Here is a 26,705-nt window from a genome sequence, read left to right as displayed (position 1 = left end):
GTATTTGCTAAATTCACGAGCAAGCCTCTGTATGTATTACAATATATTTGCCCCATTGATCAATGCAAGAAGCAAGTAACAAGTATGTCTCTGTGGAGTGCCATGGAGTATTTCACTATGTTAAAAATTCACATTGTTGTCATGTTCTATGATCTTGATAGCTTATAGGAATAACAGTTTAATATGTACTGTAAATGTCCAGCAGGCAGAGCAATGTTGGCAGGTGTAAAGAACAATATATTTGTTTTTAATTTTGTAACAGTCAGTTGAATTATGTTGCGCCCAACTGATGTTTATAAAGACTGTGGTCACCCACTACAAACAAAGTTAAATGTCATCCTGCTCATACTGTATATAGACCCTTGAATTCAGAAATCCAGTGGTATTATGCCTGGAATTGGAAAAGTCATGAAACACAGTGATTATGGGCTGATAGGATGCAACATATCTGATTTAAAAATCAATTACAGCTGCAGGCGCGTTTGCATTTCTTAATCCAACTTAATTTTGGCATCAAATTAAATTCACTAGCCATTGGTATTTCAAAAGTTGTGACTTGGCATATATAGGGAGATTTTAGAACAAGTGGATATTCCAGACACAAGTGTTTAGCATTTTATTTAATTGTTCATGCTATGTGTTGCAACTGTTTCCCCCTTGTATGTGAGCAACTGTGATTAGAGAATTAGCTCTAATCAAAACACGTTAAAATAAAACACAAATATATTGTTAAGAAGTGTGAAGACAGAGTTTTAGTTTTAGGCAATTAACTTGAATTATCTTGCATCAGAAAATAGTGCATTAGAGAAGAGCCATTCGGCCTATCTGCTATCTCTTGTTTAACCCTCAGTATTTTCCACATTCCGCGTGTAATGCAACATAGATTTTAATGTTGCAGTTAGTAAAGAATTTTAAACAAAAGCACCTTCCATCAGAAACCTATATCAAAAGATGCTGTAAACCTTTGACACGAATGAATTGATATGCGTTCACGAATAAGGTAATTGACAATATTTTTCCATCCCATGGTGCATTCTATTTTCAAGTGGGTGAGCCATGTATTTACACCGAATGAAGAGAAATGAGGACGTTACATGCCATGCCATCTTGACTGCTTTCAGGAACAGCAGTTCATTAGGCAGTGTCCCACACCGGCAGCGCAGTGCTGACGTCTGTGCATTGTAGCCTAGGATTATGTGTGCAATCAAAGTGGATTTAGCCCGTGCAGGTTGATGCATGCAGTCTTGGTGGTGCTGTGCGCTTGCACCGGAGATTTCCACGGGCTCTGAATGACTAGGCTATAGTATACCTTTCGCCCGGCTCATCAGCATCATTGAGACGCCCTCGTTGTCCATCATGGACGAAGTGCCCAGTTTGGTGAAAATCGGCGTCTCTTTGAAAATCCAACCCGGTGACGGGCCGGTGTATTTCAAAGTCGACGGTCAGCGATTCGGGCAAAACCGGACCATCAAGCTGTTAACGGGAGCGAAGTACAAGATCGATATTATGCTAAAGCCTGGGATTGTATCAGCAAAGTGAGTATAAAGGCTATACTGGCGAGACCTTTTCATCATCTTTGGGTGAGGGGGTGTAATTAGGTAAACTCGCTGTTTTTTTTCCATCTCCAGGCTATTATTGCCTTTATGATCTGGTGCGCTTGACGACAGCTGTTCTCTATCCTGGCCAGCTTCAGGTGTAAAGATCCTTGGGACCATCCCGTGGGCGTTTCGCGGCTGAGCTTCTGAAAGGAGGCGATGCCAGTTGTCATTTGGTCCCCTCTTGTCAGTGTCTCTTAAAATCTGACCAGCTGGTGCTTTTTTGCACGCGGATGCCCGCATCTAAATAAATGACCATTTCGGAATTTCACGCTGCAATAAATTTTCGTTTAATTCCCGCGCACCCAAACCTAAAGGCCGGCCAATTTCAAATAACGGCGGAAGGTTCATAGGAGACGGCAGAGCAGGTTACGGCTGATACAAGACCCAGCCCCATTGTCATCAAAGATCCGCTGCCCCTCCCCACGCCAGCAGCACGTAGCAAAAACGGAATGGTTATACTGCAATTCCATATTTGTTATTCCTATTAAATGTGTAAATTATCTCTTCACGTCCATGACATTTCTTGCATTATTAATAAAATAGTGCAAACGGCACAATCAGCATTGATAGACGGCCTACGGCATTCACTGTCATTCGGAGCATTGTCTGTGACAAATCATAATGCACCCAAGATGTTGAGATAACTGAAGGAGGATCCTGTGTGATTGCAGGTCGATGATGATTGGGGCTGTACTTATCCCCCTAGAAGAGAAATCGAGGAACCCACAAGTGGTGAATTATACTGGGATCTATGACACTGAAGGAGTGGCTCACACGAAAAGTGGGGAACGCCAGCCTCTACAAGTCAACATTCAGGTTAAAAAAAAAATAAAATGTCTTTCCAAGTCAGTAGCTTATAATGCCATTCCTACACTGTGTAGCAGGGCTCTAAACTTGCAGAGATTAGCAGTTCAACAGTAAGTGATTTTAATTGTTAGCTACTAAATCTGACTTGAACCAGAGCAAGAAATAAAATAGGAGGATCAAATTCTGAAGGAGGGAAAGTTATCAATGATAAATGAGAGTTTCACTTTCAGATGGATGTTTAATTCTCAAATTCGGTGGGGGGGGGAATATCCTCACGATTTGGAAAAGTAACTTGATAATTAATCTATTTTATAGGATGCTAAGGTTGTTCATAGATACTTTTACCACATTGTGCACTATTAAAAAACAATCCCACTATGTAAAGTCATCTAATTCAGAGAATTGCAATAGTAGAGATTTAAAAGATAAAATCTGACAACAAATCTAAAAGTGTGTGAGCCCTATGATCTAAAGAAATTGCTTTTTCATTCTTGTTGTTTCCATGACATAATCTGAAAGCCAGAAATGAACTGATCTTCATATATAAGATCATAGGAAAAAAGAAATGTGAGTAGGAGTAAACCACAAGGTCCTTTGTGCCTTCTGTGTTTTCAATAAAATCATGGTTGATCTGACCTTTGGACACAACTCAGACTGATCCTTCTTGCCCTGAATTTCACTGTACAGGCATTCCTGTGATTTATGAAAGGACTATGTTCTTGGGAAAATATAATCTAGCTCACTCAAATTGGAAAAGTTGGAGAAATGCATTTTGAGTATTTTTGCATACTATTTTTGATGGAAGGTGGCACATTACTCATTATATCAGCCAGCAAATATGTCAAGGTTGCCTACCATTAAAAATCTGGCATGAAACAAAGATTTGTAAAGAGAGCATACATAACTTGGATTCCAAAAAATCTTTCTCATCCTTGAATATGCTTAGCACAGTGTCCTAAGGCAGAAAATAGCAAATTGTTGCAATGCTGTGAGTGTACACAATGTCTGCCTTGTGACTGATGTCTCATTCTCACATTGCCTATTGGTAATAGATTCCCTCAATAGTGGAAACATTCTCACCCACATCCTGTCAAGTCCTTCAAAATGTAATATATTTCAATAAGGTTCTCCGTTGTTCTTCTCAATTACATAAATTAGAGGGACTTCCATTAATTTTCAACTCCCATCCCAGGAATCAAATTAGTTGATGCCTATCAGGTATGGGAAACAATGATAACTTATCTCATAATTGACAAAAGAATATGATCAGAGAATGGAAGATCAAGTGGCATGTAACAGAACAGATTATTAGCTGGATTCGAGGCAAAAAGCAGAGAATAGGAGAATGTAGACAGTGGTTTTCTGCAAAGTTCAAGTTCCAGTTTAATTGTCATTCAACCAAACACAAGAATACAGCCAAACAAAACAGCCTTCTTCCAGAGCCAAGGTACAAAACACAATACCAACAATCACAAACACGAGGAAATCTGCAGATGCTGGAAATTCAAGTAACACACACAAAATGCTGGTGAAACACAGCAGGAAGAAGTACAGTCGACATTTTGGGCCGAGACCCTTCGTCAGGACTAACTGAAGGAAGAGATAGTAAGGGATTTGAAAGTGGGAGGGGGCAGGGGAGATCTGAAATGATAGGAGAAGACTGGAGGGGGAGGGATGGAGCGAAGAGCTGGACAGGTGATTGGCAAAGGGATACAAGGCTGAAGGGGAGGCCTATGGAGAAAGAAAGGGGGAGGGGAGCACCAGGGGAAGTTGGAGAGTAGGCAAGGAGTTATTGTGAGAGGGACAGAGAGAGGAAAAAAGGGAAAGAAGGAAAGGATGGGGTAAGAAGGAGAGGGGCATTAATGGAAATTAGAGAAGCCAATGTTCATACCATCAGGTACACAGCACATAAAATTATGATAACAGAAAATATATAGTTACAAAAAAATACATTAAAAAACAGATAGCGCAAGTGCCCGAGTGTCATAGCCTGTAGACTGATGATGCATGGATGTTCTCCTGGAGTCATGTCTCTGCAAGAACAAATCCGAAACAGTTCCACCTTTCGTGTGAGTTCAGCTGCAGATGAATGCAATCCAACTTGTCTTCCACCAAGCAAACACAGTTGAGCAGAACTGACAGAAAAGGCCAGCACCCAACCCGGCAAACAGCCAGCTCCAGCATCTCCTTCCCCAGTGTCTGCAACAGGCCAGCCCCAAGGCACAGTGCAACAACCGAGGCTATGCACCTCTACTTTTCTGAGTTTAGATTAAGGATTTAATGACTTGCCCTTTAGTATCAAGAACATCTTTTCTAAATTTGAAGATGACAACAAATTATGTGTGTGCGGGGCCAGAGCATTGCAGTTGGAGAATAAATGAAATCAAAGTCAAAAGTCAAAGTAAGTTAAAGAGAAATTTATTACCAGTGTACATACATGACAGCCCATTCAAACCCTGGGTTTATTTTTCTGTGGGCACACTTAGCAAATCTATAGAACAGTAACTGTAAACAGGATCAATAGACAACAAACTATGCAAAAGCAAATATAATTAAATAGCAATAAATAACGTGCATGAAATAACAAGGTAGAAGAGATAACAAGATAAAAGTGTAGTTATACCCTTTTGTGCAAGAGCTTGATGGTTGAGGGGTAGTAACTGTTCTTGAACCTGGTAGTGCAAGTCCTGGGGAACTTTTACTTTCTACCTGATGGCTGCAGTGAGAAAAGAGCATAGCCTGGATGGTGAGATCTTTGATCATGGACGCTGCTTTCCTACAGCAACGTTTCATGTAGACATGCTCAGTGGTTGGGGGGAGGGGGGGTTTAACCCATGATGTACTGGGCTGAATCCACTACCTTTTGTAGGATTTTCCACTCAAAGGCATTGGTGTTCCCCTACCAGGCCGTAATGCAGCCAGTCAGCACACTTTAAGTTTGCTAAGGGTTTTGGTAACATGCCAAACTTCTGCAGATTCCTGAGGAAGTAGAGGCACTGTCATGCTTTCTTCGCAATGCTATTTATATGATGGGTCCAGGACAGGTCTTCTGAGATGGGGATACCCAAGAATTTAAAGTTACCGACCCTCTACACCTACGCTCCTCCAATTATTATTGGCTCAAAGACCTCTGGCTTCCCTCTCCTGAGGTCTACAATCAGTTCCTTGGTCTTGTTGACATTGAGTGAGAGGTTGTTGTTATTACACCACTCAGCCAGATTTTCAGTCTCCCTCCTGTATGCTGATTCATCACCCCCTTTGATACAGCCCACAACTGTGGTGTCATCAGCAAACTCGTACATGGTGTTGGAGCTGTACGTAGACACACAATCATAAGTCTTAGGGGAAGTCTGGAGAAAATTCTGAGAAGGCTTTTAAAATGTTACAAAATTAACAAACAAATGGCAGCTGAGGTTCAACATTGATAATGTGAGCTGATATATTTTGATAGGAAGAACAGAAAGGATGGAGGGTAATTACCCCCTTATTTAGGCAGGGTAAAGGAACAATGGGATACCACTCACTAAAAATTGTACAGCTGGTTAGTAAGGCCATAAACCAATAGTTACTGTATGAGGAATTGAATAACAAAGTAGGGAACCAAAGAAGTATCAGACCTTGGTGAATTAACATCTGCAGTACTGCAAGCTTTTGTGGTTCCCATTTCTAAAAAAAGAATATAGATGTACTGGAGTGGCCACAGTGAAGGTTTACAAGGATGATGCAAGAAGTACACAGCTATGCACTACTAGGAAGAAATGAACAAATCATGCCCCATTGCTCTTTGGACTGAGGTGCAGACTAACAGAGGTCTTTAAAATGAAAAAAAAAAATTCTTAGAATGGATACAGAGCCAATTTTCAACTTTTGGGGAAAACAGTCAGTAGACGCAATCAATATAAGATAGTCAGCAAGATATGCAAAGGAAGAAAGTTGCCTTGCTGAAGAATAGTGAGAATGGGCAATTTGCTCTGACAGAATGATAGTTGAAGTGAACTGTATTGATATATTGGAAGCAACACTGGACAAGCAAATGGGTGAGAAAGGACTTCTTAGGGAAGGATGGGAGAGACCTGATATGAGCATAAATGCCAGTGCAGACTGGTTGAGCTAAGGGTTTATGTCTGTGCTGTACATCCTATGCAATACCATGTACAGTATATCTCTGTTACAAACCCTTTAAATCAAGTAAATTCAATCAAAGCTATACATCATAGGCCAGATAGGCTTCTACATTGGAATGAGATTTCCTTATTCTTGGGGAAAAAAGCAGAAAATTCTGAAAGCACTCTGGCAAGTTAACCAGCAGAACCTGAGGAGAGAGACACAGAATTCATATTGCAGTTCAAAGACCTTTAATCAGAACTAGAAAAAGTTAGAAGACAAAGTAGTCTTAAATTGCAGAGAAAAGGAAAAGCTGGAGCTGGAATGTTTATTGTATGGTGAATGAAAAACGAGACTGATGGTGGTGCACTGTGCCTCATCCCCTTTTGTCTTTCATAAAAAGTGATGATAGAATTCTTCTTGTCCTTGCTTTCCACCCCACCAGCCTCCACATTCAGTCGACCATCCTGTGTAATTTCTATCTCCTTCAATGTGATGGTACTTCCAGACATTCTCTCATCTGCCCTTGAAGCATTCCACAGAAACTGTTTTCTCATAATCACTGGTCCATTAATCTATCTTCACAAATACCTACTCTCTTGCAACTATGGGAGATGCAGCTATATGTCAATAGTTAATTGATTGAGGAGATTTGGTATGTCACCAAAGACTCTAGCAAATTTCTATAGATGTTAGATGGAGCACATGCTAACTGTTGCAATATTGCCTGGCATAGAGCCTCCAATATGCAGGATCGAAAAAGACTGCAGAAGGTTGCAGACTCAGCCAATTCCATCACGGGTACAACCCTCCCTACCATTAAGAGCATCTTCAAAAGGCGGTGCCTCAAGAAGGCCACATCCATCATTAAGAACCCTCACCACTGGGACATGCCTTCTTCTCATTACTACCAACAGGAGAGAGGTTCAGGAATCTGAGGACCCACACTCATTTGTTTTAGGAACAGCCTCTTCCCCTCTGCCATAAGATTTCTGAATGTTCCATGAACTTATGAACGTTACTTTGCTATTCCTCTTCTGCAGTATTTATTTATTGTGGACTCCAATTAATTGGGCCATCAGTTAATTGGGGCAACCATTTATTGGGGATAACTCTTATTAAAAAAAAACAAAAACAAATTGAGAAAATACCTAGAATTCCCTTCATTTATTTGGGACTCTATGCCACTCAATTAGTGCAGAAGACTTGCACAGCCTTTAGACACTACACTGTGCTTCCAGTGAACAGTTTTTAAAATGCCGTCAGTTGTGTGTGTTTGTGTTTTAAAAAAAATGTGAGTTTTCTGTAACTGATAGTTGGTGAGAAATAATCAGTAAGACAATTCTGAACTGTTTTGCTCACTGTGGTTTCAAGCATTCAGGGATGCCAGAAATGGTCAATGGGAAAATGAAACAATTTCACTACTTCAGTAAGTTAGGAACTAGAAAGAATTTGAAGGTATCGGCAATCATCTTGAATGTTACAATGAAAATGAAGATTTGGAAGATACAATCATCGATAGCATTGTATGAAGGCAATCCATCATTTGCACTAAGTATTTGTGTTCATTTTGTTCACTTACAATCAAAAGAACGTGACTAAATGAATTCCTCCATCGATAATTGTTAGGAACTAATACACAGTTTTATAGAACTGTAGTAGTATTGGTAGTGTTCTAATTTGTCCTGTATTTCATTTAAATACATAATTACCCTTTTTATACCTTTTTAACGTTTTCCATGACACTTCAGATAATTGGGGCAGCCGCTTAATTGGGCCAAAATGTCCTGGTCCCAATGTGTCCCAATTAACAGGAATCCACTGCAGTTGTTTATTGTAAATCACACTGATTTATATGTCTTATACTGTACTGCTACTACTGAACAATACATTTCACAACATATGTCAGTGATAATAAACCTGATTCAGATACTGCCCTGCTACCTCTTCCCTGCTCAACATCCAGGTGCCCAAACACTCCTTCCAGGTGTAGCTCATGGATTGGAGAAATAAAATACAGATCAAGTGACCACTTTGTAAATATCACATTTAGTCAGCAAGGATGATCTTGAATTTTTAATTACATGTCACCTTAATTCTCCAACCCTATCTCACTCTGATTTTTCAGCCTTTGGCCTTTTGCATTGTTTAAATGAAGCCCCACATAGCATAGAGGTACACTTCATCCAGGTACCTTACAGCTCACAGAACCCAGTACTGAATTCAATAATTCCAGATAACCAGTTTTTCCAATTTGTAAGAAAACACTTATTGATCTAGAATTTTAACTCAGCTTTCTGTCTCCATAGATGCTGCGTAACCTGCTGAGTATTTGCAGCATTTTCTGACTTTTATTTCAGACTTACAGCATCAACTGATTTTTCTTCTATTTCTTTCTTTGCTCCTTTGGCAATAAAGATCAATATTCCATTTCCCTTCATTATTATTATCTATACTCTCATGACAACTTTCCATGTTCCCTGGGCAAGGGCACACAGATCAATCTGAAGAATGTAAGTTAATATCCTCATGCTATTTAAACATGCATCCATTCTATTCTTCATACTTATTGCTATTTATGGACTAGGCCTTATTTGACACAAAAAGTGGTTAACCTTTTTGTTACTGAGATGATGTGCACTTCCCCCTCATGAAAGCCACAATCATTTTTATTTTTGGGTTTCACATGGCCTTCAGCACCATGTTAATGAAAATCCTAAGATCATAACTGAAATCAGCCAACATCTACAATATACAGTTAAAGAGGGGGATGACTTGCTTGATAAAAAGCACTCTATTCTATCTTATCCCCTTTCAATGATTCTTTTAATCATCTTCTCTTATTTTTATTGTGCATAGCAATATTGGCGATGGTAGACTCAGAATAAAGGGAAATAGTCTGAAAATTAGGGTGATGCTCCAATGGTTTTTGTCAGGAAGTAAAATGGAATCCTTAAACACTTTTCCCCAAAAATCTACTGACACTGAGCCTTTGGTGTAAGATTCGAATCAATGTAAGCATAGAGTAGCAAGGTTGACAATATCAGATTAGCTAGATCAAAGTTCAAAGTAAATTTTATTATCAAAGTACATATATGTCACAATATACAACCCTAGGATTTATTTTTTGTGGGCATACTCAGCAAATCTATAGAATAGTAACTATAACAGGATCAATTAAAAAATTGACCAGAGTGCAGAAGACAACAAGTTGTGCAAATGCAAATATAAATAAATAGCAAAAAGATAACAAGAACATGAGATAATGAGATGAAGAGTCCTTAAAGGGAGATCATAGGTTGTCAGAACATTTCAATGATGGGGCAAGTGAGAGTAGTCATCCCCTTTTGTTCAAGACCTTGATAGTCAATGGGTAGTAACTGTTCTTGAAGCTGGTGGTGCGAGTCCTGAGACTCACGCCTTCTACCTGATGGCAGCAGCAAGAAGGGAGCATGACCTGGGTGGTGGGGATCTCTGATGATGAATACTGCTTTCCTATGACAGTGTTTCATGTAGATATGCTCAATAGTTGGGAGGGCTTTACTTGTAAAGTACTGGGCTGAATCCACTATCTTTTGTAGGGTTTTCTGTTCAAAGGTATTGGTGTTTCCATACCAGGCTGTGATGTAGCCAGTCAATATACTCTCCACTACATACCTATAGAAGCTTGTTAAAGTTTTAGATGTCATGCCAAATCTCTGTAGGCTCCTATGGAAGTAGAGGTATTGCTGTGCTTTCATTGCAATTGCACTCACATGCTGCTGTATCTAGTACAGGTCGTCTGAAATAGTAACACCCAGGAATTTAGCTAACCCTCTTCACCTCTGACCTCTGATAAGGGCTGGCTTATAGATCACTGGTTTCCCTCTCTTGAAGTCTATAATCAGTTCCTTGGTCTTGCTGACATTGAGTGAGAGGTTGGTGTTAAGACACCACTAAGCCAAATCTTCAGGCTTGCTCCTGTAAGCTGATTCATCACCACCTTTGATTGGACCCACAGTAGTGGTGTCATCAGCGAACTTGAATATAGCATTGGAGCTGAGCTTAGTCACACAGTCAGTGGTGTAAAATGAGTAGAGCAGGGGACTAAGCACACAGCCCTGTGGAACACGGAGGTCATGAAGGGGATGTTGTTGCCAGTCTGAACTGACTGAGGTCTGCAAGTGAGAAAATAACAAGTAAGATGACATTAAGATGCAGAGTAAAACAGCGTATGGTTGAAAAGTGGAATGGACTTGAGAACCTGATTAGCTTACTTTTGCATATGACTATAATATATCAATTTGATTTAAATTTGAACCATGTATAGATCAAATTCCAGTCCAATTGTTTTACAATGGTCACATGTACCAAGCTAGAGTGAGAAACTTTGTTTTTTGTTGCCACCCATACGGATTATTTCCTTATTACAGTGCCTTGAGGTAATGTAAGGGAAAACAATAACAAAGTGCATTGCAGGTAGTTAATAAGGTGCAAGATCATAATGAGGTAAATTGCGAAATCTTATTGCACTAAGGGGCGTTTCAATAGTCTTATAACAATGAGATAGAAGTTGTTCTTAAGCCTAGTGATAGTTATTTTCCAGCATTTGTATCCTTTGCCTGATGGGATAGAGTGGGGTCTTCGATTATGTTGGCTGCATTTTATACACTGCACAATTTTTTTAGTCCTTGTTGGAGATAAATAGCAAAGGATAAGCTTTCAATGTATATCATTGTATAATTTCCATTTGAATCGAAAAGGCAATTGAACAAAGATTTCAAAATATTATCATCTACTAGAGCAGCAATACTTCACAGGCAATGTGCGACACAGTTAGTAGAGCTGTGTCCTCACAGTGATAGAGACTTCGGTTGAATACTGATATCAAGTGTTTTCTGTATGGAGTTTGCATGTTCTCCCTTTGACTGCATGTTTCCCCCAGGTTTCTTTGGTTCCTCCCGTCCTAAGGACTGATGGGTAGGTTAATTGGCACTGTAAACCTGCCCCTAATGCCTGTAGAATCCAGGGTAGAATGTTTTGGTTTCAGCTAGAGATAAGATGCCAAGTTGTTCAATTTAGGAATGTTGTGTCATCCAATCAGCAGGATGGGGATTAGATTAGATTAGATTCAACTTTATTGTCATTGTGCCGAGTACAGATAAAAAGTCAATGAAATGCAGTTAGTATCTAACCAGAAATGTAAAGAATAGTGTTACTTACAAAATAACTGCGAATAAAAAGTAAGTGCTACAGCACACAAATATAAAAGTACTGAGACAGCACAATATGGGTGCAATACTGCTGAGCGCTGTGATGTGAGGTTCAGCAGGTGGTGCGGCACGGCAGCAGCGGCCTTTCGGATCTGGTGTTACTTTAATTTAATTTTTTAGTTTAATTTTAAGGCACAATTTTTGATTAGGGCACATGGATAACAGAGCAACTATCTACCATCGCCAGATACTGCTACAATGTAGAGATCGCCCAAAAACAAACCTTTATGAAGATCTGCTGGTTAAATTACGTAACCTCTGCTTGCTGAGGGTTGGGCCTACAGTCCTTGGAGTTGCCTGATGCCAGTGGCCGGAGGTGGAGACGTCATAAACAGTGTGCGAGGAAGCGGAAGCGAGGCAAGTGGGCAGGAGTCCGTGCCAGGAAAAAAGCAAACCCTAACCAGCCAGCTCTCCCGTCCACTCTGCTCTGCAATATCTGCTCCCTGGACAGTAAATTGGACTATATCCGACTCCCAACGAAATACTCGGCGGGAGTACAGAGTCTGCTGTGCGTACGTTTTTACAGAAACATGGCTCTCTGATGAAATCCCGGATGCCGCCATTCAGCTGGATGGGCTCGTCTTGTTTCAAGCAGACAGAGATGCAGCTCTCTCCGGTAAGACTCGTGGTGGTGGCTTGTGTGTTTACATCAATATGGAATGGTGCAAGAACTCTGTGCTGGTTTCAAGATACTGCTCATTGCTAGTGGAGTTTGTGACTGTTAGATGCTAACCATTTTATTTACCACAGGAATTCACCACTGTCCTTGTAGCCGGTGTGTACATTCCCCCAGCGCTAATACTAAGGAGGCACTCTGTGAACTGTATGGGGCTGTTAGCGAACTGCAGAACACACACCCTGATGGACTGTTTATTGTCACCGGTGATTTTAACCACGCAAATCTTAAGTCAGTGCTCCCCAAATTCCATCAGTATGTGGACTTTGCAACGAGAGGAGCGAACGCGTTGGACCTTGTTTACACAAACATTCCCGACGGAGCCCCATCCCCACCTCGGCTACTCAGACCACATCTCTGTTATGCTAATCCCAGCATACAGACCGCTCATCAGGCGCTCCAGACCAGCTCTGAAGCAGGTGAAAACCTGGTCAGCAGGAGCCATCTCTGCTCTTCAAGACTGCTTTGAGCATGCTGACTGGCACATGTTCAGGGAAGCTGCAACTGATGGCTTAGAGAAGTACACGGCATCAGTGACTAGCTGCATCAGCAAGTGCATCGATGATGTCACTGTGGCCAAGACCATGACTACATGTGCTAACCAAAAGCCATGGATGACCACGGAGGTGGGTGCGCTGCTGAGGGCCCGTGACTCCGCCTTCAGAGCAGGTGAGAAGGCAGCCCAACTGTCAAATTGTCCCGGGCCATCAGAGGGGCAAAGCATGCACACGCCCAGCGAATCCACAGCCACTTCCAGGACAGTGGCGACATGCGGCACATGTGGAAGGGCATTCAGGACATCACCAATTACAAGACAACACCACCTGCCTGTGCTGGTGATGCCTCCCTCCCAGATGCATTGAATAACTTCTATGCTCGGTCTGAGGCGGAAAATGATGTGGCGGCGAGGAAGACCACCCCTCCTCCAAACAAGCAGGTGCTGTGTCTTACCATGCCCAATGTGAGGAGAACCCTGTGCAGGGTCAGCCCACGGAAGGCTGCTGGACCAGACAATATTCCTGGCAGAGTGCTTAGGGGATGTGCAGACCAGCTAGCTGAGATTCTCACTGACATCTTCAACATCTCCCTGAGCAGCGCCGTCATTCCTACGTGCTTCAAGGCCGCCACCATCGTCCCTGTGCCAAAGAAGTCTTCAGTGTCCTGCCTCAATGATTACCGTCCCGTCGCAGTCACATCCATCATCATGAAGTGTTTCGAAAGGCTCATCATGAGGCACATCAAGGCCCCGCTGCCTCCCTCAGTGAACCCCCTGCAGTTCGCGTACTGTCCCAACTGTTCAACAGGTGATGCCATTGCCATCACTCTCCACCTAGACAAAAAAGACACGTATGTTCGAATGCTGTTCATAGACTTCAGTTCAGCATTCAACACAATCATTCCTCAGAAACTGATTGGAAAGCTGAGCCTACTGGGCCTGAACACCTTCCTCTGCAACTCGATCCTAGACATCCTGACTGGAAGACCTCAGTCTTTCTGGATTGGAAGCAGCACCTCCAACACCATCACATTGAGCATGGGGGCCCCCAGGGCTGTGTGCTCAGCCCACTGCTGTTCACTCTGCTGACCCACGACTGTGCTGCAACACACAGCTCAAACCACATCATCAAGTTCGCCGATGACATGACCGTGGTGGGTCTCATCAGCAAGAACGATGAGTCAGCATACAGAGAGGAGGTGCAGTGGCTAACGGACTGGTGCAGAGCAACAACCTGTCTCTGAATGTGAACAAAACAAAAGAGATGGCTGTTGACTTCAGGAAGACATGGAACGACCACTCTTCGCTGATCATCGGCGACTCCTCCGCAGAGATCGTTAACAGCACCAAATTTCTTGGTGTTCACCTGGCAGAGAATTTCACCTGGTCCCTCAACACCGGCTCCATAGCAAAGAAAGCCCAGCAGCGTCTCTACTTCCTGCGAAGGCTGAGGAAAGTCCATCTCCCACCCTGCATCTTCACCACATTCTACAGCGGTTGTATTGAGAGCATCCTGAGCAGCTGCATCACTACCTGGTTCGGAAATTGCACCATCTCGGTTCGCAGGACCCTGCAGCGGATAGTGACGTCAGCTGAGAAGATCATCGGGGTCTCTCTTCCCGCCATTAGAGACATTTACACCACACGCTGCATCCGTAAAGCAACCAACATTATGAAGGAACATACATCAAAGTTGCTGGTGAACGCAGCAGGCCAAGCAGCATCTATAGGAAGAGGCGCAGTCGACGTTTCAGGCCGAGACCCGTCGTCAGGACTAACTGAAGGAAGAGTGAGTAAGGGATTTGAACGCTGGAGGGGGAGGGGGAGATGCAAAATGATAGGAGAAGACAGGAGGGGGAGGGATAGAGCCGAGAGCTGGACAGGTGATAGGCAAAAGGGGATACGAGAGGATCATGGGACAGGAGGTCTGGGAAGAAAGACGGGGGGGGGGGTGACCCAGAGGATGGGCAAGAGGTATATTCAGAGGGACAGAGGGAGAAAAAGGAGAGTGAGAGAAAGAATGTGTGCATAAAAATGAGTAACAGATGGGGTACGAGGGGGAGGTGGGGCCTAGCAGAAGTTAGAGAAGTCAATGTTCATGCCATCAGGTTGGAGGCTACCCAGACGGAATATAAGGTGTTGTTCCTCCAACCTGAGTGTGGCTTCATCTTTACAGTAGAGGAGGCCGTGGATAGACATGTCAGACATGTTATAGGTCCCACACCCCGCACTTCCCGTTTCTACCTCCTACCCAAGATCCACAAACCTGCCTGTCCTGGCCGACCTATTGTCTCAGCTTGCTCCTGCCCCACCGAACTCGTTTCTGCATACCTCGACACTGTTTTATCACCCCTTGTTCAATCCCTTCCGACCTATGTTCGTGACACTTCTCACGCTCTTAAACTTTTTGATGATTTTAAGTTCCCTGGCCCCCACCGCTTTATTTTCACCATGGATGTCCAGTCCTTATATACTTCCATCCCCCATCAGGAAGGTCTCAAAGCTCTACGCTTCTTTTTGGATTCCAGACCTAATCAGTTCCCCTCTACCACCACTCTGCTCCGTCTAGCGGAATTAGTCCTTACTCTTAATAATTTCTCCTTTTGCTCCTCCCATTTCCTCCAAACTAAAGGTGTAGCTATGGGCACCCGTATGGGTCCTAGCTATGCCTGCCTTTTTGTTGGGTTTGTGGAACAATCTATGTTCCGTGCCTATTCTGGTATCTGTCCCCCACTTTTCCTTCGCTACATCGACGACTGCATTGGCGCTGCTTCCTGCACGCATGCAGAACTCGTTGACTTTATTAACTTTGCCTCCAACTTTCACCCTGCCCTCAAGTTTACCTGGTCCATTTCCGACACCTCCCTCCTCTTTCTAGATCTTTCTGTCTCAGTCTCTGGAGACAGCTTATCCACTGATGTCTACTATAAGCCTACTGACTCTCACAGCTATCTGGACTATTCCTCTTCTCACCCTGTCTCTTGCAAAAACGCCATCCCCTTCTCACAATTCCTCCGTCTCCGCCGCATTTGCTCTCAGGATGAGGCTTTTCATTCTAGGACGAGGGAGATGTCTTCATTTTTTAAAGAAAGGGGCTTCCCTTCCTCCACTATCAACTCTGCTCTTAAACGCATCTCCCCCATTTCACGTACATCTGCTCTCACTCCATCCTCCCACCACCCCACTAGGAATAGGGTTCCCCTGGTCCTCACCTACCACCCCACCAGCCTCCGGGTCCAACATATTATTCTCCGTAACTTCCGCCACCTCCAACGGGATCCCACCACTAAGCACGTCTTTCCCTCCCCCCCCTCTGCATTCCGCAGGGATCGCTCCCTACACAACTCCCTTGTCCATTCGTACCCCCCATCCCTCCCCACTGATCTCCCTCCTGGCACTTATCCGTGTAAGCGGAACAAGTGCTACACATGCCCTTACACTTCCTCCCTTACCACCATTCAGGGCCCCAAACAGTCCTTCCAGGTGAGGCATCACTTCACCTGTGAGTCGACTGGGGTGATATACTGTGTCCGGTGCTCCCGATGTGGCCTTTTATATATTGGTGAGACCCGACGCAGACTGGGAGACCGCTTTGCTGAACATCTACGCTCTGTCCGCCAGAGAAAGCAGGATCTCCCAGTGGCCACACATTTTAATTCCACATCCCATTCCCATTCTGACATGTCTATCCACGGCCTCCTCTACTGTAAAGATGAAGCCACACTCAGGTTGGAGGAACAACACCTTATATTCCGTCTGGGTAGCCTCCAACCTGATGGCATGAACATTGACTTATCTAACTTCCACTAGGCCCCACCTCCCCCTCGTACCCCATCTGTTACTCATTTTTATGCACACATTCTTTCTCTCACTCTCCTTTTTCTCCCTCTGTCCCTCTGAATATACCTCTTGCCCATCCTCTGGGTCACCCCCCCCCGTCTTTCTTCCCGGACCTCCTGTCCCATGATCCTCTCGTATCCCCTTTTGCCTATCACCTGTCCAGCTCTCGGCTCTATCCCTCCCTCTCCTGTCTTCTCCTATCATTTTGCATCTCCCCCTCCCCCTCCAGCTTTCAAATCCCTTACTCACTCTTCCTTCAGTTAGTCCTGACGAAGGGTCTCGGCCTGAAACGTCGACTGCGCCTCTTCCTATAGATGCTGCTTGGTCTGCTGCGTTCACCAGCAACTTTGATGTATGTTGCTTGAATTTCCAGCATCTGCAGAATTCCTGTTGTTAACATTATGAAGGACCCCACGCACCCCTCATATGAACTCTTCTCCCTCTTGCTATCTGGCAAAAGGCACCGAAGTATTCGAGCTTTCACAACCAGACTATGTAACAGTTTCTTCCCCCAAGTCAGAGGACTCACCCCTGGGACAGAGGTGAGCTTTCTTGATGCTCCGCAGGAAATAAAGGCGCTGTTGAGCCTTTTTGATCAGGATGGAGGAGTTCAGGGACCAGGTAGATCCTCGGAAATGTGCACACCAAGGAATTTGAAACTTGATACACACTCCACTACAGCTCCGTTGATGTAGATGGGGACATGAGTGTGGCTCCTTACACACCTGAAGTCCACAATGATCTCCTTGGTCTTCTGGGTGTTAAGGGCACACCATGCAGCCAGGTGCTGGACCTCGTCCCTGTAGGCCATTTCGTCATCCCCTCTGATCAGACCAACCACCGTGGTGTCGTCTGCAAACTTGATTATGGAGTTAGAACCATGTACAGGAACGCAGTCATAGGTGAAAAAGGAGTACAGAAGAAGGCTCAGCACACAGCCTTTGGGCACGCCAGTGTTCAGGGTGAGAGTGGAGGAGGAGAGGTTGTCTAACTTAACTGATTGGGGTCTGTTAGTCAGAAAGTCCAAGGTCCAATTGCAGAGGGATGAGCTGATACCAGGCCGGCGAAGTTTGGCGATCAGCTTGGAGGGGATCACAGTATTGAATGCCGAACTAAAGTCAATGAACAGCATTCTGACGTAAGAGTTGGGGCTGTCCAGGTGGGTCAGGGCAGAGTGAAGTGCTGTGAAGATGGTATCCTCTGTTAGCCTGTTGGTGCGATAGGCAAATTGATGGGGGTCCAGGGTAGTGGGCAGACAGGATTTCAGATGTGATAGAACCTGCCTCTCAAAGCACTTTGTAATGATGGGGGTGAGTGCAACTCGGCGGAAGTCATTCAGGCCCGTGGCAGTGGAATGCTTCAGCACTGGCACGGTGGTGGAGATCTTGAAGCTTGTGGGGACAACTGTCTGGGCCAGGGACAGATTAAAAATGTCCATGAAGATGCCAGGCAACTGCCCTGCACAGACTCTGAGCACACGATCAGGTATTCTATCCAAACCAGCTGCCTTCCGTACATTCGCCCTGCTCAGGGTGGCGCAAACATCGGAGGTGGAAAGTGAGAGAAGCAGTTCACCAGGAGGAAGATCTGCTTTGAGGGTGACCTCCTTGTTCTCTCAGTCAAAGCGAGCGTAGAAGTAATTGAGTTCATCAGGGAAGGAAGCAGAGCTGGAAGAGGGCACAGTACTAGGTGGCTTGAAGTCTGTAATCGGCGGGAGGAGAGAGAGCAGCGCGCTGCGCGTGCGCAGCCCTCCGATGAAAAATAATATTGTATCCGTTAAATAGGGGCCGTGGACAATTCTGATTTGATGGAGATGGACGTGAAAGCACAGAGGAACATCTGGAAAAATTTCTGAAACGCTTGTTCGCTGCTGTCGTTACTGCGCGGTTGGGAATCTTTTGGAGGGAAGGCCTCAAAGTCCCCGGCTTTGCCTGCTGGTGGTGACCGAGTTGGAGGTCGAATCACTCAGATAGAAATGGCGCTTAGTACTCGGTGTCGGAGAGCTGAGCAGAGCTTGAAGTTTTCGGATGACTCAGAGTCGGACCGTGGTCGGGTATGGCAGGGAGAGTTTTTCTTCCTTCTCCCGTCTGCGTGAGATGTGGGACATTTGAGAGACTTTGAACTTTTACTGTGCTCATGGACTTCTTCATCAAGTTATGGTATTGTTGCACTGTTGTAACTACATGTTATAATTATGTGGTTTTGTTAGTTTTTTTTCAGTTTTGGTCTGTCCTGTGTTTTTGTGATATCACACCGGAGGAAATATTGTATCATTTCTTAATGCGTGCTTTTCTAAATGACAATAAAAGAGGACTGCATGTCTTCATAATCTAATGACCTGTATGCCATGCCACATGTACCGGGGGTCTGAGGAGTTGAAATGCTCGTCGATTCTCTGTTTGTATATGTGTTTAGCCTGAGAGATTCCCCTCCTCAGGTTGAGTTACTGCTGAGTCACAAGGCCGTTAGCAGAGCTAGCTAACGAGCCGAGATTGAGCCCAGAGAGAGGGTTACAGGTTGTTCCAACAAAGAAAACGTGATCAACTGAGAAAAGGAGAGGAATGTGACCAAGGGGGATGCTCACAAAAATACATCTGGTCCTACATGAGCCCTTTGTAGCAGCTCCAATATTTATAGCTGTCCAGTAACGTGGCACGTGGGTGATATTCTTGATGTCATGTTAGCATTAGCAGCAGCTATCTACTTATCATCTGAAAGCATCACAACCTTTTTTTCATACACTTGTTCTCCTACTTTGTGTTCAAAGCACAATGCCTTTTGTTCCACCTTCATTATACAAGCCACAAATAGAATGGATTCTTGACATCTGTTTCTGTGACAGAACTGTTATTGTTCCTGTCATTAATTCTGTTCTATTACGTCTTTTACTGGTCTTTGCTTTAATGTTAAAATAAATAGAAATTATGGCGTGGAACACTGAATACATTTCCACAAGATGAGAAAATTCTAAATCAGAAGTAATGTTATGTATGGTGAATGCCTCAAAATAAATCGAGGTGAAATAGATGAGATCCTTGCTGGTCTGTGCGGACTGGAGGCTTATATATTGAAAACAGCAGCTGGATGCAATATTAAAGCATTGATATTGGAAACAGTCAATAAATCAGTGTTAATATATCGTATGTTCTTTAATATGCAACAATTACAGAGGCAGGATTTCCATCTCTGTGGTTAATTGGTTTGTTTGAAATAGCCAATTCCATGTTTTATGAAATTGCATTACCATTCCAGAATATGAGACGTTTGTTAGTTGTTTGTTAAGCTGCCAAAAAGCATGGATACCGAGTTTAAAGGGCTGCTCCAACATTAGCAAACAAGTTTTGGACAATATGCTAGTCAAACAATACTGAGGCCCCAGGGAGGAGAAGGAGATGCAAAAGCCTCATTTGAAGAAAAAAAGAAATAAAAACAGAAAATGTTGGAAACATTCAGTAGGTCAAGCTGAATCTGTGGAAAGAGAAACATAGCTATTGTTTCAGGTTGAAGTCTTCCAGCATTTCCTGCTTTTATTTTAGATTTCCAGCATCTGCAGTCTTTTACTTTATTTTTGAAGAAAGCAAGGATCTACTTTGTGTAGGTAGAGCTATAGGCAACCCACCAGAGCCCTCTCCAGGAGGATCTGGGATATGATGGCAAGAGAACTCTTTGCATGCAAAGTCATGGATCAGTGTAATCTAAACGTCACCACAGGACCATATATGAAAATGTGAGTGAAAGTTTGTGATTAAACCAGTTTTGGACTTTATTTCCTTCACATAGTCAGAATTAGAATCAGTTTATTATGACTGGCATGTGACATGAAATTTGTTAACTTAGCAGTAGCAGTTCAATGCAATACATAATCTAGCAGAGGAAAAATAAATAAATAAAATAAAAAATAAATGAGTAAATCAATTACGTATATTGAATAGATTTTTTAAAATGTGCAAAAACAGAAATACAGTACTGTATATTTTTAAAAAAGTGAGGTAGTGTCCATAGATTCAATGTCCATTTAGGAATCGGATAGTAGAGGGGAAGAAGCTGTTCCTGAATCGCTGAGTGTGTGCCTTCAGGCTTCTGTACCTCCTACCTGATGGTAACCATGAGAAAAGGGCATGCCCTGGATGCTGGGGGTCCTTAATAATGGATGCTGCCTTTCTAAGTCACTGCTCCCTGAAGATGCCTTGGGTACTTTGTAGGTGAGTACCCAAGATAGAGCTGACTAGATTTACAACCTTCTGCAGCTTCTTTCGGTCATGTGCAGTAGCCCCTCCGTACCAGTGATGCAGCCTGTCAGAAAGCTCTCCACGGTGTAACTATAGAAGTTTTTGAGTGCATTTGTTGGCATACCAAATCTCTTCAAACTCCTAAAAAAGTATAGCCACTGTCTTGCCTTCTTTATAACTACATCAATGTTTGGGACCAGGTTAAATCCTCAGAGATCTTGACACCCAGAAACTTGAAATTGCTCACTCTCTCCACTTCTGATCCCTCTGAGGATTGGTATGTGTTCCTTCATCTCACCCTTCCTGAAGTCCAGCTCTTCTGTCTTACTGACGTTGAGTGCCAGGATGATGCTGTGGCACCACACCACTAGTTGGCACCACTTCACTATTAGCATATCTCACTCCTGTACACCCTCTCATCACCACCTGAGATTCTATCAACAATGGTTGTATTGTCAGCAAATTTATAGATGGTATTTGAGCTATGCCTAACCACGCAGACATGTGTGTATAGAGTAGAGCAGTGGGCTAAGCACACACCGCTGAGGTGCGCCACTGTTGATCATCAGCGAGGAGGATATGTTATCACCAATCTGCACAGGTTGTGGTCTTCTGGTTAGGAAGTCGAAGATCCAATTGCAGAGGGAGGTAGAGAGGCCCAGGTTCTGCAGCTTCTCAATCAGGATTGTGGGAATGATGGTATTAAATGCTGAGCTATAGTCGATGAACAGCATAGTCAATAAAATCATGGTTGATTAACAACATATATTCTTTGGTTTCCTCATATTTCCTATTATATAGAACATAGAACATGGAACAATATAGTACAGGAACAGGACCTTTGACCCACAATGCTGTGCTGAACCAAATAAATTAATAGTCAAATTGCCAACTCAAGTAATCCGGACAAAAGAATTAAAGACACAAAAAGTGAACTCTATTGAGGATGAACAGTGGGAATTTACATTTGGTGATAATGAGACAGAGTTATCCGAAAAATGTACTTTTTGTGTAGGGGATGTAAATCTGTACATGTTAGTAGATTCAAGACCTGAAATAATATACTGGGTGAAAATATGTGGGAAAAACTTCAGTCAGAGAAGATAAAGTGCCAGTCATTTATTCTCAAGCAGAAGAGAAAGTTGTACGCATAGCCAACTAGCGCATCACTGGGGTTGAAAGGGGTGTTTGAATGTGAAATAAGTATTGGAAACAGAACAGACCAGGCAGAGTTCATTGTGATTTAAAAAAAAATGGTGAACCAGTCCTAGGTAGAGAAACTGCTACAAAAGTGGGTGTGATAAAGATTGGAGAAAAGGTGTCAGTAGTGACCGACGTTAAAGAGTCACTCAAGCTGCAGAGCCCCAAAGTGTTTGAAGGGGTAGGAAAGCTGAACACTAGGCAGATCAGTCTATACATTGATCCAAAGATTAAGCCTGTGGCCCAGTCACTGAGACACATACCTTACAACTTCGGGCTTTTGAGAAAAAAATTGAACAGCCAATGAAAATGGACATTATTGAGAAAGTTGAAGGCTTAACTACTTGGGTTAACCCGGTAATAATTTTACTAATACCCAATAAGAACATCAGAATGTACCTAGATATGAGAAGGGCAAATGAAGCAATTGGAGGGAGAGACATCCCATTCCAACTGTAGATGAGATACTACAGGGTATGAATGGAGCTGCAGTGTTTAGCAAACTAGAATTGAAATGGGGCTAACACCAGCTATTACTAACACCTGAATCTAGAACCCACATCCCTCCATTTTCCTCACGTGCATGTGTCTATCTAAAGGCTCTTAAAAGTTCCAAATGTATCTGCCTCTACCACCGCCACAGGCAGCATATTCCAGACACCCAGCACTCTCTGTGTAAAAGTTTTGCTTTTTACATCTCCTTTAAAACTACCCCTTCTCCCTTTACATGCATGCCCTGGGGGAATGCATTTCAATCTTGGGGAAAGGATACTTTCTGTCTGCTCTATTTATGCCTCTCATAATCTTATAAACCTCTATCAGATCTCCCTCCCAAGCCTTCAGCACTCCACAGAAAACAATCCAAGTTTGTCCAACCCTTATTATAGTGCATGCCCTCTAATCCAGTCAGCATCCTGGTAAACCTCTTCTGCATCCTCTCCAAAGCCTCAACATACTTTCTGTAATGAGATGAGTATGCAAACTCCAGATGTGGCCTTACTAAAGTTTTATAAAGCTGCAACATAACTTACTGACTTTTGAATTCAATGCCTTGACTAATAAAGGCAAGCGCACCATATGCCGCCTTTACCACCATATCAACCTATGTAGCTTTCAGTGAGATCCCAATCTATCATCAATCATGTAATATTCTATTTTTATTCTTTTCCTTTCAAACTCATATTTATCCATCTTTATTGCATCTGCCTACTGTATTTGCCTGCTCACTCAACCTGATTCAGTTGCTTGAAGCCTCTCTGCTCACAACCCATAATCCCACCTAGTTCTGTGTTGTCAGTAAATTTGGAAATGCTACTTTGGGCTCCAAAAAGGGCCCGAAGGATCACCGGGGACCCAAGTCACCCCACCCACAAACTGTTCCAACTGCTACCATCTGGGAAATGGTACCACAGCATTAAAACCAGGACCAACAGGCTCCAGGACAGACAAAAATGCTAAAGAAACAGCAAGTTTCCCACCCAATGCACCACAAGGTGCAAAGAGGAACAACAACAACGTTAAGGTGGACTCTTAACTTCACAATCTACCTCATCATGGCCTTGTACCTTATTGTCTGCCTGCACTGTACTTCCTCTGTAACATATTATTCTGCATTCTGTTATTACTTTGCCTCCTGCTTTCCCTCAATTGACTAATGTAATGAAATGATCCATAAGTATGTCATGTAAAACAAAGTTTTTCACTATGTCTTGGTACATATGACAATAATAAGCCAATTTGACAAGATTTAAGACAATACTAATATACCAATTTGCCTATATAATGATTTACTGAGCCAAAACCACCTGTTACTACTATACTGGTCTCCCTTATTACTATTTACACCATCACCTTTACAACTCTGCCTATTCTTCCTAAATGTCAAATATCCTTAAACATTCATTTCCAGGTTTTGTTCGACCAGAAGTCATGTTTATATTGTAAAAACTCAGATCATACTGTTTATTTTGACGTGTGCCTTATTGTAAAAGCTGAACCTTACATACTGCACTGATCACTACAGGACATTACCTCAGCCCTGTATGATGTAATGTGGCCAAGTGGTTAAGGCGTTCATCTAGTGATCTGAAGGTCGCTAGTTCGAGCCTTAGCTGAGGCAGTGGGTTGTGTCCTTGAGCAAGGCACTTAACCACACATTGCTGTATGTCTGTGAGAAGAGTGGCGCGCCACACAATCTTTCGTTCCGCACCCTGTAAGGCATGAAAATGCCCGACCCTGGTCTCTTAGGCCTGAGTCGACGATCCCTCCTTCCTGTATGATGTGGTGACAGCAGAAGCCACAGAACCAATCAAACTTAAGCTCTGGACAGGGGATTCTGATGAGCTGCTGTTGGCAGCCTATGCCCCAGGGTTGATGGGTTTACGAAGAAGAAGAAGATGATATCTAAAAAAAGGATTTAATTTTCCTGGGCTTATTGATGCATACTGTTGGTATTATCTGCATGAGGTGCTAACACAAGAAGGCAACATCAATCATCAAAAATTTCCATCATCCAGGCCATGCTACCTTTTCATGGAAGGAGATACTGAACTCTGAAGTCCCACATCATAAGGTTGAAGAACAGGTGCTTCCCTCAACCATTCAATTTTTGAACCATAACCGTAATCATTACCTCAGTAGAATGAACTTTGACCACTTTCCACTGCAATAATTTTTTTCTTTGGTTCTTTTGGGTTTTTTCATATAATATTTCTATTGTGAATGTTGTGTATCTATTACTATGTACCTGTGATGCTGCTGCACTAAGTTTTTCATTGTAACTCTGCATACATGTACTTGATGTGACAATAAGCTTGAATTCGAGTAACTAAAGTAATTCTACTCACAGTCTAGTAACATTTCCTTTTTAGGTTTGGGGTTTTGATTTGGCTTCGAAATGTATTATCCCAATGAACCACAAGTGTTACTAAAACATTCTTTTCTCTCCTCTCTCTCCAGTTCAATGACATTGGCACCTTTGAGACTGTGTGGCAAGTGAAGTTCTACAATTATCACAAACGGGATCACTGCCAGTGGGGGAACAGCTTTGGCAGCATCGAGTATGAGTGTAAACCCAACGAGACTCGCAGCCTGATGTGGATCAACAAGGAAATGTTTACCTAAGATGCAGTATTAGGAAATATCACTTTAAACATTGGCCTAGACAAATTATCATTGTCTATCTAATAAATGAAAAACCCAAGCCTTAACATAGACACATTTGGGTTGAATTTGCGCAATATGCTATTGGTATTGAAAACATTAGTACTCATGTGTAATTGATTTTCTTACCATTTATGAGGGAGTTTATCCAAGTATTTCAAATGGATGAGGAATTTGATACACATGTATTTGATATAAACATTATCAGATTTATGCTAATATCACTCAACAGAATTTAAATTCCAATATCTTAATTCCGTTACTAACATTTACATTATGAGACAATAGTTAGGAGAGTAAATCATTGAAAAATGTCTTTGGGTAAGTTAATGTACAATGTTTTTTGTCTATTATCCTAACCAGCTATTCAGAACATATATTTATTTGAGGTAGCAGTTAGTGATTTTAAACTTGTTCCTAATATTATACAATATGATCTCATCTGCACTGTTAGATGAGAGAGTAAATAATTCTGTAACAGCATTCCTTTTACGTTGTTCTCAAAAATAGACTGAATGGGATGCTACATTTTGTTACTTTACTTGTGCTGAATATTTTTTGGTCTACCTCTGATTGATGCTAGTGATCTGGTGATGAACTGTGGGAGTAAGCAATGTCTGTGTTAGCTGAGTTACAATTTGAATAAAAAAACTAGCTTAAAATATTCATGATATGCAATGACTTTTTGTGTATTTACTATTCAATATATTTCGTAAATTAAGATTTAAGGATTTATGTTGTGTTGCAGTGTAAAGTCACAGAGTTTGTATAATAGATGTGACTATTCTTTTGTAATGTTTCCTGGTTGGTTTGGTCAGTAATGGGAGGGAAATGTAATATGTATTATTTGTTGATGATATGCTATAAGAACAATTGTGTATGCATCAATAAGCCCAGGCAAATTAAATCCTTTTTTAGATATCTTCTTCTTCTTCTTCTTAAACCCATCACCCCTACTGGGGCATAGGCTGCTAACAGCAGCTCATCAGAGTCCCCTGTCCTGAACTTAAGTTTGATTGGCCCTGTGGCTCCTGCTGTCACCACATGACTTCATGAATCTTCAAAGCAACGATCCTTACTCTTCCAGAGATACGGTGTTTGGAGTTTGTGTAGCTCTGGGCTTTTATGGGATGGGGTTTTTAGCCCCATGCCCACCTCTCTTCCTTTTACAGCCAGGCTTGGGACCATCCATGCTGGAGGATTTTTAGATATCTAGTACCAGTAATTAAAATATTGTTATGTATAAACACTGCTTTATTAACTTTGCTGGTATTGAAATGGAAAATAAACAGATTTCCAGAGACAACAATCTTTGGTTACCTCGCCACTTCTTATGTTTTG

General features: G+C 42.6%; 1 protein-coding gene across 1 annotated transcript; it reads left to right on the top strand.

Annotated features, from left to right (window-relative positions):
* The first annotated feature begins 1,065 nt into the window (after positions 1-1,065).
* Positions 1,066-26,705, top strand: cnrip1b (cannabinoid receptor interacting protein 1b). The gene is made up of 3 exons (XM_063056129.1): positions 1,066-1,535; positions 2,270-2,414; positions 25,161-26,705. Exons 1-3 carry the CDS (start codon positions 1,357-1,359, stop codon positions 25,323-25,325), a joined length of 489 nt encoding a protein of 162 aa, XP_062912199.1. The 5' UTR covers positions 1,066-1,356; the 3' UTR covers positions 25,326-26,705.

Source organism: Mobula hypostoma, chromosome 8, assembly GCF_963921235.1.
Source record: "Mobula hypostoma chromosome 8, sMobHyp1.1, whole genome shotgun sequence".
Lineage (NCBI taxonomy): Eukaryota > Metazoa > Chordata > Chondrichthyes > Myliobatiformes > Myliobatidae > Mobula > Mobula hypostoma.
Note: the sequence above shows the minus strand (reverse complement) of the source record. Positions and strands in the feature narration are given on the sequence as shown.